The sequence below is a fragment of the Tamandua tetradactyla genome, chromosome 7 (assembly GCF_023851605.1).
Source record: "Tamandua tetradactyla isolate mTamTet1 chromosome 7, mTamTet1.pri, whole genome shotgun sequence".
In the NCBI taxonomy this organism is placed as follows: domain Eukaryota; kingdom Metazoa; phylum Chordata; class Mammalia; order Pilosa; family Myrmecophagidae; genus Tamandua; species Tamandua tetradactyla.
In genome coordinates this window covers 17397414-17412119 of record NC_135333.1, presented here as the reverse complement: position 1 = coordinate 17412119, position 14706 = coordinate 17397414, and the positions used below count along the sequence as shown (strand labels likewise).

The window sequence follows — 14706 nt, the reverse complement described above, 5'->3', positions numbered from 1 at the left end:
CTTCAAGAATCAAGGTTACTGGATTACAGTTCAACGTTTTTGGGTATTTCCTTCTAGTTACTCTTAATACACTAAAAACTAAAAGGAGATATCTATATAATGCATAAGAATAACTTCCAGAATGACCTCTGTACTCTATTTGAAATCTCTCAGCCACTGAAACTTTATTTTGTTTCATTTCTCTTCCCCCTTTTGGTAAAAAAGCCTTTCTCAATCCCATGATGCCAGGGTCAGGCTCAGCCCCGGGAGTCATATCCCAGATTGCCAGGGAGATTTACAGCCCTGGGAGTCATGTCCCACATAGGAGAGAGGGCAGTGAGTTTACTTGCAGAGTAGACTTAGAGAGAGAGGCCACATCTGATCAACAAAAGAGGTTCTCTGGGGGGTGATTGTGAGGCATAATTATAAGAAGGCTTAGCTTTTCCTTTGCAGGAACAAGTCTTATAAGAGCAAACCCCAAGACTGAGGTCTTGGCCTATTAAACTGGTAGTCTCCAGTGCTTGCAAGAATATCAAGAATTCCCCAGGTGGGGAAGTTTAATATTTCCACTCTCTCAGTTCCTCAAGGGGGCTTTGCAAATGCTTTTTAATCTTCTGCCCAGATTACTCTAGGATGTATCAGGGCATCATATCAACCTGTACAAACCAATAGGATCTCACTCCCTATTCAAGGTTCCACATAATTATGGTGTTCAAATAAACTGACCATACATGTTAAATTAGATACTGTGCTACAGAAATCATAAATTTTGCACCAAATAAGCATCTCTTCCTTTGGTCTCACACAGAAGTTGAAGTTTTAAAACAGTCAGTATCATCCTTTATCCTTTAGTCTGATTTCCCTTTAGTCCTAACTAGATCAGCTTCATTCATCCCTCTAGTTGAAGTCTGATCTCTTTTTCAGGTTTTTAAATAGTTGCTGTATGGGGTATTGCTGACTTTCATAGCTGCAGAACTCTGAGTCTCAGGTGTCACACGGATACCTGAAGTTCCAGATGACAACCAGGTTATGCACAAAGAGCTCAGCATCTCAGAATTTAGAAATAACCATTACAACTCAGGAATAGATGTGACTGCTATAAGAGTTTACAACTGAGGAACCCTTACAATAAACCTTCTCAATAATCATTGGGAAAGATTAGTCCATATTAGTGAGGGGTTATAGTATTTGTCTTTTCGTTTCTGGCTTATTTCACTCAACATACTGTCCTCAAGGTTCATTCACCTAATTGCAGGACTCACAACTTCATTCCTTCTTGTGGCTGCTCAGTAGTCCATTGTATGTATACACCACAGTTCACCATTCAGTTCATCAGTGCATATACCCTTAGGCCACCTCCATCCATTGCAAATCTCGGACACTGCCACCATAAACACCAGTGTGAAATGTGCATGTGTATCCCTGCTTTCAGTTCTTCCAAGTATATACCTAATAATAGGACTGAAGTGATAATGGCTGAGAACTTTTTAAACCAATGAAAGACATCAAGTCACAGGTTGGAAATGCTGAAAATTACAAAAAAGGATATAATAATTAAATTACATTTCAAGAATGTGAAAAGAAGCAGAAAGGTGAGAGCTAAAGTTAGTGTTGCAAAATCTGATAATTATTGAATTTGGGTGATGGATAGGTATAGGATCATTATATTGGGTATGTTTGAAATTTTTCGTAATTAAAAATGCAGGCTCATTTCTTCCATCTTCAGAAATAATTTGTGGACCCTGGTAAATATCTGCCTCAGGATACTTAAGACTTTGGAATTTTACTGAATTCTAAACCTTATAGAGAAATAAAATTATGTACACAATGAGTCCTGTACGGTGTGCTTCACACTGTTTGAGGACATTAGACAGATACAATTTGATAGCTAGAATAATAGCAGAAGTAGCAGCAGCTTACACTCACCATTATGAGGCTTTGCTTTAACGCAAATGTAGAAACTCAAGTGTCTTACATTATGTTTGATTGGGGACAAGGAAGCATGAAAAGGCAGATAGAGCCATCTAATGCTACCTAGACTGTTTAATTAAAAGGAATTGTTGTATGGAAGTTATTTATGACTTTGTCGTAGTTTTAATTGTAACATGACGCATATTTGCTGTTGTTAGTTTTAAGAAAAAGACCCTAACATTTGGGACTAATGATAAATAAAGAAAAGAAAGTTCACACGGTACAAGACACCACGTCAGAGCAGGGATAACTATTTCTTACCATGGTCTCAATTAACCCACCATTAGTGTAGAAAGGTGCTGATCCCCAAGAGGACTGGTGAATCATTTTGTCTCCATCACCTCCACTGTTTGGCTCTATTGGTGATAGGGAGATCAGGGTCAAGAATTCTCACTTGTTTCCCAAAGGGAAAGAATCTGAGTTCCACCTCCAGATTTGAACCCTAAACTCCAGCTTCATCTGATAGGTGCTGTTGGCCCCATATCACTGAGAAAGATGGTTCTGCTCCCTTGGCCTCCTGTGACCTCATTATGAGAACAAAAAATTTGAAAAATAGGATCTTACTTCTCACTCAGTAGATTGAAACAGCACACCTTAATCCAGTCAGAGTTTTGGACTAATCAGTATTTTTACTGATTCATTCTTTGTGAAGGCTGGCCTGTTTCCGGCTTATCATTAGTCCTAGGATGTAGGCCTTTGGGGGTTATAAGTGAAAGCCAGAATTGTCTACTAAAGCTCCTCCTCCTACTATTGAGCCCTGAACTCCAATTTCTTTTTCCTCATATCTACAAAGCTGTCCAAACACCTCTGCTCATCGTTTTAGCCCCTTTCTCTACTATCAAATCAGCAAAGGGGAAAATGGCATCGAGTATAAGTCTCCCTTCCTGAGCTTCCCTTCTTTCCACATTTGAGTCTTTAAAACCTTATGCCTCAGTGGTTCTTTGATACCTTCAATCAGAATATAAATATTGTGTACCCCTTCTTGTTGTTCTTAAAAGGGAGGTCGGTCTGAAATTAGCCAATCCACAATTTCTAGAAGAAGAAATCTTCGTGAAGAAATTTAAATCAAATCTCAGGCATCACATAATTTAATCCATGTGTACTTCAGTTCGTATCTCTGAAAATTATGGAGGTTTCTTACATAACCACAATGTGATTACATGTTCCTGTTTCTCCACTTGTCTTAGAAATGTCTTTTTAAATTGAATTAGGACCCATGCAAGGTTTACATAGTATATTCGGTTGTTCTACCTTTTAAATGTTTTCTTCCTTCTTCTCCAGCCATCTCTTTTTTCTTTTTAATGCCACTGTCCTGTTGATGATCCTGGGTCAAGGTCTTATAGAACATTGCATATCCTGGATTCAGCAGGCTGTTTTTTCTTTTTCCTCTATCATTTGTTTTTCCTGTAAAGTAGAATTCAAGTTTATGGGCTTGATTAGATTCATTTTCAACTTCTTTATGGCAAAGATGCTTTATAAGTGCTGCTAAATAATTCCTATTGTATCAAACAGATGGCACTTAATGTGTGACTGTCCCACTTCAGTGATGCTAAGATTGATCAGAATGCTCAAGTGGTAACAGCCTGATCGTTTCATTGTAAAATTTTCTATCACCCTTTAATCTAATGGCTTCATCTATGATAATTGTTACCTGGACCATTTATTTCTTAAAATGATTTTTATAATTCCATCATCATTCTACAGTTATAAGTTATAAGATTTTTATACTAGAGCTATTTAGTTCCTCCAAAATACAATTTATACTTCTTTTAAATTCAGTAATGTGTTTTGAATCAGTTTTCAAAAAGTAATCCTGAACAACTAATGTTTTTTCCTTCCCTGTAAATGCCGAAGATGCTACCTATAATGAAGCAATGTGACTTTTTGGTAATTGCATCTTGTAGGAAAACTTCAGTAAAGCCATACATAGGTCCCGCCATCAGATTTCTTCTTCTCCCTGTCATTTTAACATTAGACATTACAGCTTCCTGACTCCCAAATACCCTCCTTGTAAATTATGGCAGCAAGATCCTGGTGTTTATTGATCTAAGTTAAGCTAGTATGATTTCTTGTATTTTTGTTTAAATACATTTCTTCCTATGCACTTATTTACCAAAGAGACATCAAAGCAGTTTTTCCATTTTAGGCACAGCTTTGTAGAGCGTATGAATTCTAGCATTCTCTGAAAAGAAAATTTATAACTGCAAAACAAGTAAAATGCCTGGTGTATTAATTTTGTTATTGTATTGTTTGCTTGCATTTTTAAAGAGGTATTTCTATATCTAGATCTTGGAGCCAGCTGTGATTCCACCATACCCTTCAGTGAATCCCCACGTCCTGTTGAATCAGCTGTATAACCTCTTTTGCTTGGGATCCTTTTTTTCAGTTCTCATTGCCGCCATTCTGCCTCAAGTCTCTCTACCTTTAGGGTATCTCTTTTCCAATTTTCTGTTTTCTTTTCTGATAAAAATTTCTTAGCCATCTTCAGGAGTGCCCCACAGCCTACAAGCTGGAGCATAAACTTCCTGGCTTTGCATTTACACCGATACCCAGCCAAGCCTGAGGTACACCTCATTACCCATCCTTCTCCTATGCCAGCCAGACCAGTGTGCTCTTTTGGCCCTTTGTTTTCTGCCTCCTATGCCATTCCCAGAGTTGCTATACCCAGAGGTACCTTCCCTTGCCTACTCCACAGGCCTGTCCCAGGATCCCATAAGCTCCTCCAGTTGAAGCCCAGCCCAAGCTCTGCTGCTCCAGGCACCTTGCCTGGTCTTTGTGCTCCCTGCTGCTCCAGGCACCTTTTGTCTTTGCTCGTGGTCTGGTGGGTCTCCCACCCCTCTCTGTATCATAATTTAAGTTCCCTCATTTCTTCAACTAACATACACTAACCAGTGGCAGGAACTCACCTTGGGCTTCTCTGGCTCCCTTCCAGTACTGGACACAGCCCTGGCATCGAGGGAGATGAACCTTACCTTCTTACTCAGAGTCCTGTTTTAGTCCTCAGCAGTCCTCCGAGCATGCCTGACTCCTTCTCTGGTTTAGGCTCTCAGCCTGGCCTTGATTTTTGACAGTTCAGTGATTGAAGACTACTCTCATCACTGTCACTCCGATTAAAGTTGATGAACTACCCTTGGTAGAGAACTTCTCTCAGCAGGACTGAGCTTCACCATTTTTCCCAAGGGGGTTATCCAGTGAGTAATCATGATTCTTATTTCATATGCTCAGCTGGGACGCCCCCAGAAACAAACCAGGCACAAGATCAGCACCCCTGCCACAGCTATGAAACAGTTCTGTAAATATTTATATGGAAGGCACCCTCTCACAGACACTTCCTCCCCATCCCCTTTTTATTAAACTGCACTTTATTTTTTAATATCTTTAAGTGACCTGAGCAGGTACCTATCATGGCATAATTATGCACCAATTTTTCTGCCATCTTAGAACTGAAGATTTTTTTTTCCCCTTGCTAACTAACATGACAGACATCCACTTAGTGGAGTGATTATTAGTATAAAATTACTTTTTGGCCTTTAAATTTAATTATGCCATATTCATAGCAATAAAATAAAATCCAAAATCCAGGTGTACTTTTCAAGGAAAAGTGTCCACAGCAGTTACCTCCTGATAATGGCTTCCTGCACGTAAGCCTTTTGTCTAAGGATCTTAAAATCTTTTCCACACAAGTAGATAATGATGTTCATTTTGTAAGGGGTGAGAGATGAAGTGACTGACCTCTTGGCATACTCAGGAGATGAAGAAAAATCCAAGACCCAGGTGTCTCCTTTGTTTTTTTCTCCCTCCCTCCCTTTTCAGTTCTTTAGAAGAAACATGGTCACCTTCTATAGATTTAAATACCTCCATCGAAGATACTCCTTTCCACTTTTTTAAGAGTATGAAAGAAAAAAGTTTCTATATCCCATTTCATAGAAAAAGACCTGAGATTCAGGGAGAGGGGAAGTTTTGCATATTTGTGGACACATATCAGGGAATATATGTGGCTACTGGTAAATCTTCCTCATCTCCACTATACAGCAGAGCTAAATGTGGGTTCCATGAGTTCCTCAGTTAAAAACAGTTTAAAAGCATCTGGCACATGGCAAGCCAAAAATGTTGAGTCTTAGGATGATGTTGTTGCTATCTATGGGCAGATACCTGTATAAACTCTGGAAATGCAGCATTTGGAATGTGCCCTTGATTATGCAGTTCAACAGTTTGGATGTGTTTCCCTTCTCCCCACCTAGCCAAGCCTTCTCAGGTTTTAGGGAGCCAGTTTAAGTCCTATTTCCCTCTTCTAGGTAACCTTCCCAGTACAACCAAGTGTCACCTTCTCTTCATCCTCCTGTATCATTTTCTCAGGTTCAACTCAACGGACTTTAACCGGCATCTACTACATATGAGGGTAGGCCTCACTACAGCACTAAACATGCTCCATCCTGTAATATTTTTAAGCTGTTGTATAAATATTTGTCTGGTGTCTAACGGGACTACTGGCCCTTGAGGAAAAAGCCCATCATATGCAGTGGTATCCCCCCAGCCCCAGGAACAATCCTCCATATACAGCAGGAACTCAGTAGACTTCATGACTAGAGGGCATGGGGGGCAGGAGCACACAAACTGCCCATATTTTGTGGAATCCAATATAATAAATTCTTGTTGGACTGAGTTGAAGTCATACAGCTCTTCACAACACCTCAAACATAGCCCTCAGTCCTCATTCTTTGGTCCACTGCAATACCCCATTTTATTCTGCTCTATGTGAAAGAGGGCAGTCACTTATTGGGTTCCTCCTCCTGCAGGACCTCACAGAGAACACAGATGAGGGAGCCTGAAGAGAAAGAACTTATAATTAGTTGGAATGATAAAAATAAATACGCAAGTGACTATAAGAAAGGTAGACCATGATAAACTCTAGAACTGAGATTTAATCAAAGGGCTCTGAAAGTTAAGAGGAGAGAGTGATATCATCTAATTGGTGAATCACAAATGTTTTGTTCATTTATACGACAAATATACATTCAGAGATTCTTCAGTGGCAGATCTATGCTAAATGCTGGTGCTTCACAGAAGAGGATGGGGATGGAATTAACACCTGGTTTCCCTTGCCCCCCAAATATAAATAAAGATTGAAATTTTGGCTCTTCTTCCCTGCTGTTTATTAGGGAGGTAAGCCAGTCCTGTCATTTTTTTTCCTAATGCACAAGGTGTTCTTAGGAACAGGAGATCAATAATGTGCTTATTCCTGTCAGTATTGCATTCTCCTGGATTGCAAAACTAATTTCCGTTCAGTAGCTCATTTACATTCATAGCCAGTGTTTGCTCCTGCTTCCATAATCTACTGATGAAATGATGACTACAAAGGTGAAAGCTACTGACACTGTTTGGCTTTTGGTTTCTTTCAGATTATTTTTGCCAGGGAACCATCCTGTCAGAGGTGTTCAGGTAATGAAAGTTGGAAAACTGCAGTTACATCAAGGCATGTTTCCCCAAGCAATGAAGAATCTGAGACTGGTAAGTGTTCCAAGATCACACGTAACTCTTCTTGGTATGCCTTTTTCTGTCTGTTACTGAGCTCTTTGTGACTTTTAGCCATGCAAACATATGTATACACACACACACACGTGCCAATAGTGTGCTGGTAAATGTTTAACAGCCAGCTTTAAAAAAAAAAAAGGCCTGATTTGTAATATTTGCCAATTTCTGTGGTGTAAATATGACCATGGATGATTTGAAGCTACTAATGTGAAATCAACCAGCTTATAAAATTCATGGGAATTTAACATCAGCTTTCAGAAACTGGTGCAAACTAGCACCTGAATACTACTGTCCCCTACCCTACTCCACAGTGAACAAATCACCCTTCTCCATGCTTCTCTACTTTTTGCCTATAGAACAAGTCTAGATTCTTTGCATGTCAGTCAAGACCCTTAATCATCTGTTTCCAGTCCGCTTTGCCAACTCCACAACTCTACATCCTCCATCCCTCTCCACACAGAAAGTATACACTGTGCCACTCCAAGACACTCTGAATTCCTCACACTTAGGTCTTTACAGTGCTGTCTCCTCTGCCTTCAGTCCTATCCTCAACCTCTCCCGCAGGCCTGGCAGAACTCTACTGGTCCTTTAGGGCTCAGCTCAATTGTTATTTTTTCCTTGTGCTCTATTAAACAGACTCTGTCAGTGAGCACTTACCACATTGTAGCAGGCAGTTGTTTCATACCCATCACCTCCCAGCAGACTGTGGGCTTTTTGTGGTTAGCCATACATGGTAACTAGAACTTAGTAAGTATGCATTGTCAGGGAAATGGATGAATGAGTTCAGTATAAGCCTAGCAGTAAGTGGGAGGACTGGATCAGTGATGGAATATGTTTGTAAAATCATGACAATTATTTTCATCTTCTCAGTGGGTCTCCAATGCCCCTAGAGCCCAGGCCTCCCTGCTGTCCTTGACTGCCTTGTGGGGCAGCACTTCATCTGGCCTTCCCATTGCGGCATAAAGTTTTCTCATCCAATCAATGGCCTTCCAAAATGTGACTCAGCTCATCTGGCCCAGATGCTGGTGTGTGCTCTTAAGACCCTAACTGTAGGGTTCCAGGAGGAGAACCTGGTACTTTAATAGGAGTCCTCAGGGCCACAGTACCCTTGTCTACAGAAGAGCTTCAGGAGTGGGATCCAGGACCATGTATCAGGGTTGGTCAGGGAGTATTCAGGGCTGGCTAAGCGTTCAACACAGGCAGCTGCCTACATTTAGATGAGAAAAATGACTAATGCATAAAAGAGTCCTTTAATGAGAGTCCTTTAATGCCAGTTTTTGTTAAATGCTAGCCATATTGTCTGTTCCTGATCTCTAATGAAAGCATGCAATGGTCCACAGGATTTACTGGAGGCACACAACTCTTCATATTCTTTTTACTTTGATGTCTTTATCTGGACTTATAGAAGAACACCTAGCAGTCTCTTGTAAACTCAGGGAGAACTTTCCCTTTCTGGTATCGCTGGTAATTGTCAGGCAATCAAATCAATTAGGTAGAAAATATTTGTTGGAAATCTACTGCATGAAATGGTTGACAAAAAAATAATGTGGAGAAAGTTTTCCAAATATATGACATACCTAATCCAGGATCACCTGCAAGTAGGTGTTTTACAAGTGATCATATTAATCCTTATATTGATATGGCACTGGAAAGCATTAATACTGCTCATACATACATGATAGTATCTGGTCCTCATGACAGATGAAGCCTTTTTAATGCAGTTTTATTGAGATATATTCATATACCCTATAATCATCCAAGGTGTACAATCACTGGTTCAAACTATCATCTAGTGTGCACTTATCACCACAATCAATTTTTGAACATTTTCATTACACTTAAAAAATACTTAAGAATATAAATGAAAATGAAAAAGCACACCCTAAACATCCCAGGTCCCTTATACTCCCCTATTAATTGCTCATTTTTTGTCCATAATTTTTAACCCATCTGTCCATACGCTGATTAAAGGGAGTGGATGACAGCCTTTTGAGGCCAGTGGAACAGGCATTTTTATCTCCATTTGAGAAATGAAAGAGCTAAGTAGGGCTAAGAGACATCCAAGACCTTATGGGAAGTCACACTGAGGCAGAGCTAGATCTAGTTTGTTCAGTTTAATTCAGCATGTACTGACTAAATGTTTCTTTTAGTCTGAGTAAGACCCATTGTTGTCCTTACAATTTAGTGGAAGGGGCAGATGTGATTAAGCCATTAAATCCAGGCTAAAATTCAAGGCTCTGTTATTTTCCTCTAGGTTTTTTTTTTTTTTTTTTGGCCCAGCTAGATAGATGAAGGCCTCTAGTAAGACTTAGTGTATAGAAATCCCTTCATGTCTAGCTAGGTTCCATATACCAAGCAAAGGAAACTTCTGGGGGAGAAATCAGATGAGATCTGGATCTGCTCTGTTCTTCATGTGAGGCTTTAGTCATTGCTATTGCATGAAGTCCTCTGGAAGGAGACATCTAATATTCTCAACTGCTAAATCAACCCAGATTGGCATCCAAGTACAGATTTAGGGCATAACGTGGACTAGACTGATGGTGGTGGGTGTCACCAGCTCTTTTAATAACCTTCTTATTATTCTTTTACACCCCTAGTACCTACTTTCATTCTCTGTAATCCTCAGGGATTGGGTTTACAAGCCCTTCTTGTAAGGTGTACTTCCTCTTCCAGAAGCTTTCCCTTATAATCATTTTAGCATTTCTTGCTCCTAATACCAAAGAGCAGCCCAAGCATGGATACTGATAGTTGCCAAATAGAAGATATTCTGTGGGAACAGCTTCAGAATGCTGTCATGGGGCCTAGGGTTAGATTGTAGTCTTACCTCACGTCTTCTGTTTGATCCTAGAAAAGTCATTGAGTCTCTTGCCAGATTTTTATTTCCAACCAAGGAGAAAATGGGCATCCCAGGCGATTTGTATAGAAAAAAGAACATTTAGAGTCAGTAGGTTCAAGTTCCAGTCCCACCACTTAGTAGTTTGTGACTTCACTTAGTCCCTCTGATTATTATTATTATTATTCAAATAAGGACAAAACTTACCGCAGAGTTGTTTTGAGAATTAAATGAGATAGTGTCTGAGATTGCTTTGCCAACTCCCAAGCATTTTGAGAATATTAAGTAATATTCTCATTCTGATCACTCACCCATTATCTGGTCCCTTAAGCACTTATGTTTGTAATTCAGGGTTATACTTTGGTCCCCTGTTGAACCATTATGATATATAATTGGTCCCATGATATATTACTGCTCCTCAGTGGTTCACACATGTATGTTTTGTTTCCCTAAGGTGAGTGGGAGTAAGAGGAGTGGGAGTTCCTTAGGGGACCTTTACTTACGTAGTTATCTCCTGGTGCTACATAACACACACATACTTCACTACGTTAAGTTCTGTTAAATGCATGTTGGATTTTTTAATGAATAGAGGACTTTAAAAGTCCTACCCTGACTCTCATCTTTTAGATACATATGGGTAATGGACCCGAAATTCTTACAGCCTCTGCTTGGCATTTACTAGCAGATGCGCTGCCTCAACTGGTCCATTTCTTCATGAACTCTTATGACCAGGAAGTGTAGAGGTAGGTTAGTTTCTTCCTGCAGAGAGCCTCTTTTCCTGAGCTCTTTCAGGGCTCAGGTAACTCGGAAAAGAGATAAGGAAGGCGTACCCTGTGCCCTTTGAAACGTCTTTAGGCTGGCATCCCTGGATATTCTTTCTTGTCTTAGAAACCTTCAAAATAATAGGATGAAATAACTTAAATAAAGGTTTCAAAGGCTGAGTGTAAAATGGAAATCAGAAATGCTTCAGGAACAAAATTTGCTACAGATCCAGTTAGGCCTCCACCTCCCCCAGGAAAGGAATCCACTTAGCCCAGCTCTGACTTGATTTAGATTCCATTTCCACTAGGGTCAGCTGAAATTCATGTGGTTGCTGCCATGAGATGGTCCTAGGGTCCCTTCAGAGTGCTTCCCTCCTGCTTTCTCCTGTCTCTAATCGACTTTCCTTTCTTTTCATTTATTTCTCGGAAGGATTTGGTTTGCCATTAATCTGACTTTTTAGACCTCACGGGCAACCATCCTCATCTGAGCTGTCTTGTCAATGAACCTGCTTAATTTCCATGCACTCCACATTCTGCAGCCTCCCTTAACTGACTCCAGGGTAATTGCTTAGCTAGTAGCTATGCTGAGTGAAGTCAAGTTGTAAAAAGTCAGACTTACCCCCACCTCAATAAACATTTTTTTCCAGATTTAAATTTATTGCATTATAAGCTAATTTTTTCCCTTCTCATTTAATTTTGTTGAAACCTTTATATTTTGAGGATATTTTTGCTTTTTCTGGGCCTGAACATAGAGTGCAGGCCAAGCAGTTTATTGATGAAACAAGTCCCAGACATTACTCCTCTCAGAATGCACAGTTATTAGCTACCCTCCACATGCAGGAAGAGCTCAAAGCAAAAGCATGCAGGTCTCTGTCTAGTCCAGTTTGCACCCTGATTGTCAGTCCCCAAAATGACTGATTCAGAGCACACAATTCTATTGTTCCCATTTCTTAATCTGCTACAGTAATTCTTAATCTCCTTGGGGTGATGTTCCTATTTAAGAATATGATGAGACTCACTAACTCACAAGAGAAAAATGTATATATGCACAATATTTTGTGTATATGGTAGGGATGGAGACTTTGGGTAACCTCTGAAGGCTCTCCATGGACTCTCTCAAGTGTCCACAGCCTTTGGGTTAAAAAGCCCTCCTCTGAATGTGTCAATAGACCTTAATATTGGGTAGGTGGGAGGAAGAGAGTGAAGGAGGGCATGCAGAGGTGATGTACCATAATTGCCACCAGTGCCTTCAAGGAATTGTTCGGAAGTAACTGTCTTTGACATTTATGAATATCCCCTACTGACCTCCAAATAGAAAGTATTAAATTTTGGAAGATGTTCCTGAACCAAAGCAGGAGAAAATAAGTAAGAGAATGGTAGGTAAAATGCAGTAATATGATTAAGACATATTAAAGGAAATAAGCAAAAGTTTACTTACTAGTAAATATAAGTCAGTAATAACAAGGAGCCACATGGGCAATCTGACCTTATTCTTTCACCAGCAGTGACAAGAAAACCTATATACAGCAAAAATATCCTTCCAGAATGGAAGAGAAATAGAGACAGTCTCAGATGAAGGAAGGGTAAAAGAATGTCACCAGCAGATCTACTCTAAAACAATGGCTAAATGAAGTTCTATAAACAGAAAGCAAATAACAAAAGAAGGAATTTGGAAACATCATTGTTAAGGTTTCTAAAGTTGTTGAATGCAATATACCAGAAATAGGTTGGCTTTTAACAATGGGGATTTATTAAGTTACAATTTTAAGGTCATGAAAATGTCCAAATTAAGGCATCAACAAGAGGATACCTTCTCTGAGTGTACTAGTTGAAACTTTTATGTACCCTAGAAAAGCCATGTTCTTCTAATCCAGTCTTGTAGGGGGCACACCTATTGTTGGGTGGAATCTTTTGATTAGATTGTTTCCATGGAGATGTGACCCATCCAATTGTAGATAGGACCTTCTGATTAGATGGAGATTTGCCCTGCCTACTCAAGGTAAGTCTTAATCTGCTTACTGGAGTCCTTTAAGTGAGGGACATTTTGGAGAGCATACAGCTATCTGGAGATGCATAAGGAACTAAGAGAGCAGTTTGAACACAGAAGCCAGGAAAGAAGGACAGCAGACATTGCCATGTTCCTTCCCATGTGATGAGAAGCCAGACATGAGAACGTATCTTAACTTAGAAATTTTCATGGCCTTAGAATTTTATCTTGTATCTTGTATGTTTATCTTGAAACTTGGCTTTATAAAAGCCAATCCATTTCTGGTATATTGTATTCTGGCAGCTTTAGCAAACCGAAACACTGAGGAAAGGCTGCTGGTATCTGCGCTTCCTCTGACACATGGGAAGGCACATGGCAACATCTACTGGTCTTTTTCTCCTTGGTATAGCTTCTTAGTTCAGTGGCTTTCTCTCTTAGCTCCTGTAGGTCTTTTCTTCACATCTCTGGGGTGTTTCTCTCTAAGCTCTCTGGGCTTTTACTTCACAAAGACTCTAGTGAAGGATTAAGACTACCCTGAATGAACTGGGTTGCATTTCAATCAAAATAGCCTAACCAAAAGGCCCAACTCACCACAATAGGTCTTCTCCCACAAGAATGGATTAAAAGAACATAGACTGTTCTGGGATATATAACAGATTTAAACCAACACAATCAGGAAGGAAGAAAGAACATGGAACACAAAAATATAGATCAATAAAATAGACTTGCCTTCTCTCTTGAGTATTCTAAATTATATTTGATGGTTGAAACAAAAAATATAGCACTATCTGATGTGTTTCTAAATGTATGTACAGGAAATGTTTAAGAAAATTGTATTTTAAATAAGGTAGGGTAGAAGGATATAAAGTAAGGTCAGGTTTCTATACTTCACTGGAACTAATAAAATGAGAACATCAGTAGAATGTGGTAAGTTATATAATATAATACCTAGAGCAACCACTAGCAATTAAACAAAGAGACACACTCAAAAAACATTATAGAGTAGAATTATTAAAAATATTCAAGTAATCCATAGGAATGCAAGAAAAAGAAAACAAAAACAGCAGAAAGAACAAACAAAACAAAAATAAAATGGCAGAATTAAAATCTAGCATATAAATTACATTAAATATAAATGGTCTACATATACCAATTAAAAGACAGAGATTGTCATAATGGACTTTTAAAAAAATGACTAATGATTTTCTCTCTATAAGAAACTCACTTCAAAAATTATATAGGGGTTGATGTGATGGTGGCTCAGTGGCAGATTTCTTGCCTGCCATGCCAGAGACCCAGGTTCAATTCCTGGTGCCTACCCATGTTAAAAAATATATATAAACAATATATCATACAAACATTAATCAAAAGAAAGCAGGAATGGCTATATAAATATCAGCTAGAGTACAGTTTAGAGCAAAGAAATGACTAGAGACACATGGATCGACTTACCAAGAAGACGTATCAGTCCTAAATGTGTATGCACTAAATAATATAGCTGAAAGATATGTTAAACCAAAATTGATAGAATTGAAAGGAGAAATAGACAAATCCACAGGTATAATTGGGGATGCCACCTACCCTCTGACAACAACTGATAGAACAACTATCCAGAAAATCAGCATGGATTTAGAAGAATTCAA

At 39.2% G+C, this 14706-nt stretch overlaps 1 protein-coding gene across 4 annotated transcripts in view; it reads left to right on the top strand.

Moving 5' to 3' along the window:
* Positions 1 to 14706, top strand: part of SMYD3 (SET and MYND domain containing 3) — an 876127-nt gene that overhangs the window by 852266 nt on the left and 9155 nt on the right. For all 4 annotated transcript variants that reach the window (XM_077168525.1, XM_077168527.1, XM_077168529.1 and 1 more), the window contains one exon: positions 7350 to 7458. In XM_077168525.1, coding sequence (XP_077024640.1) covers positions 7350 to 7458 — 109 coding nt within the window. The remainder of the gene's footprint in view (positions 1 to 7349; positions 7459 to 14706) is intronic.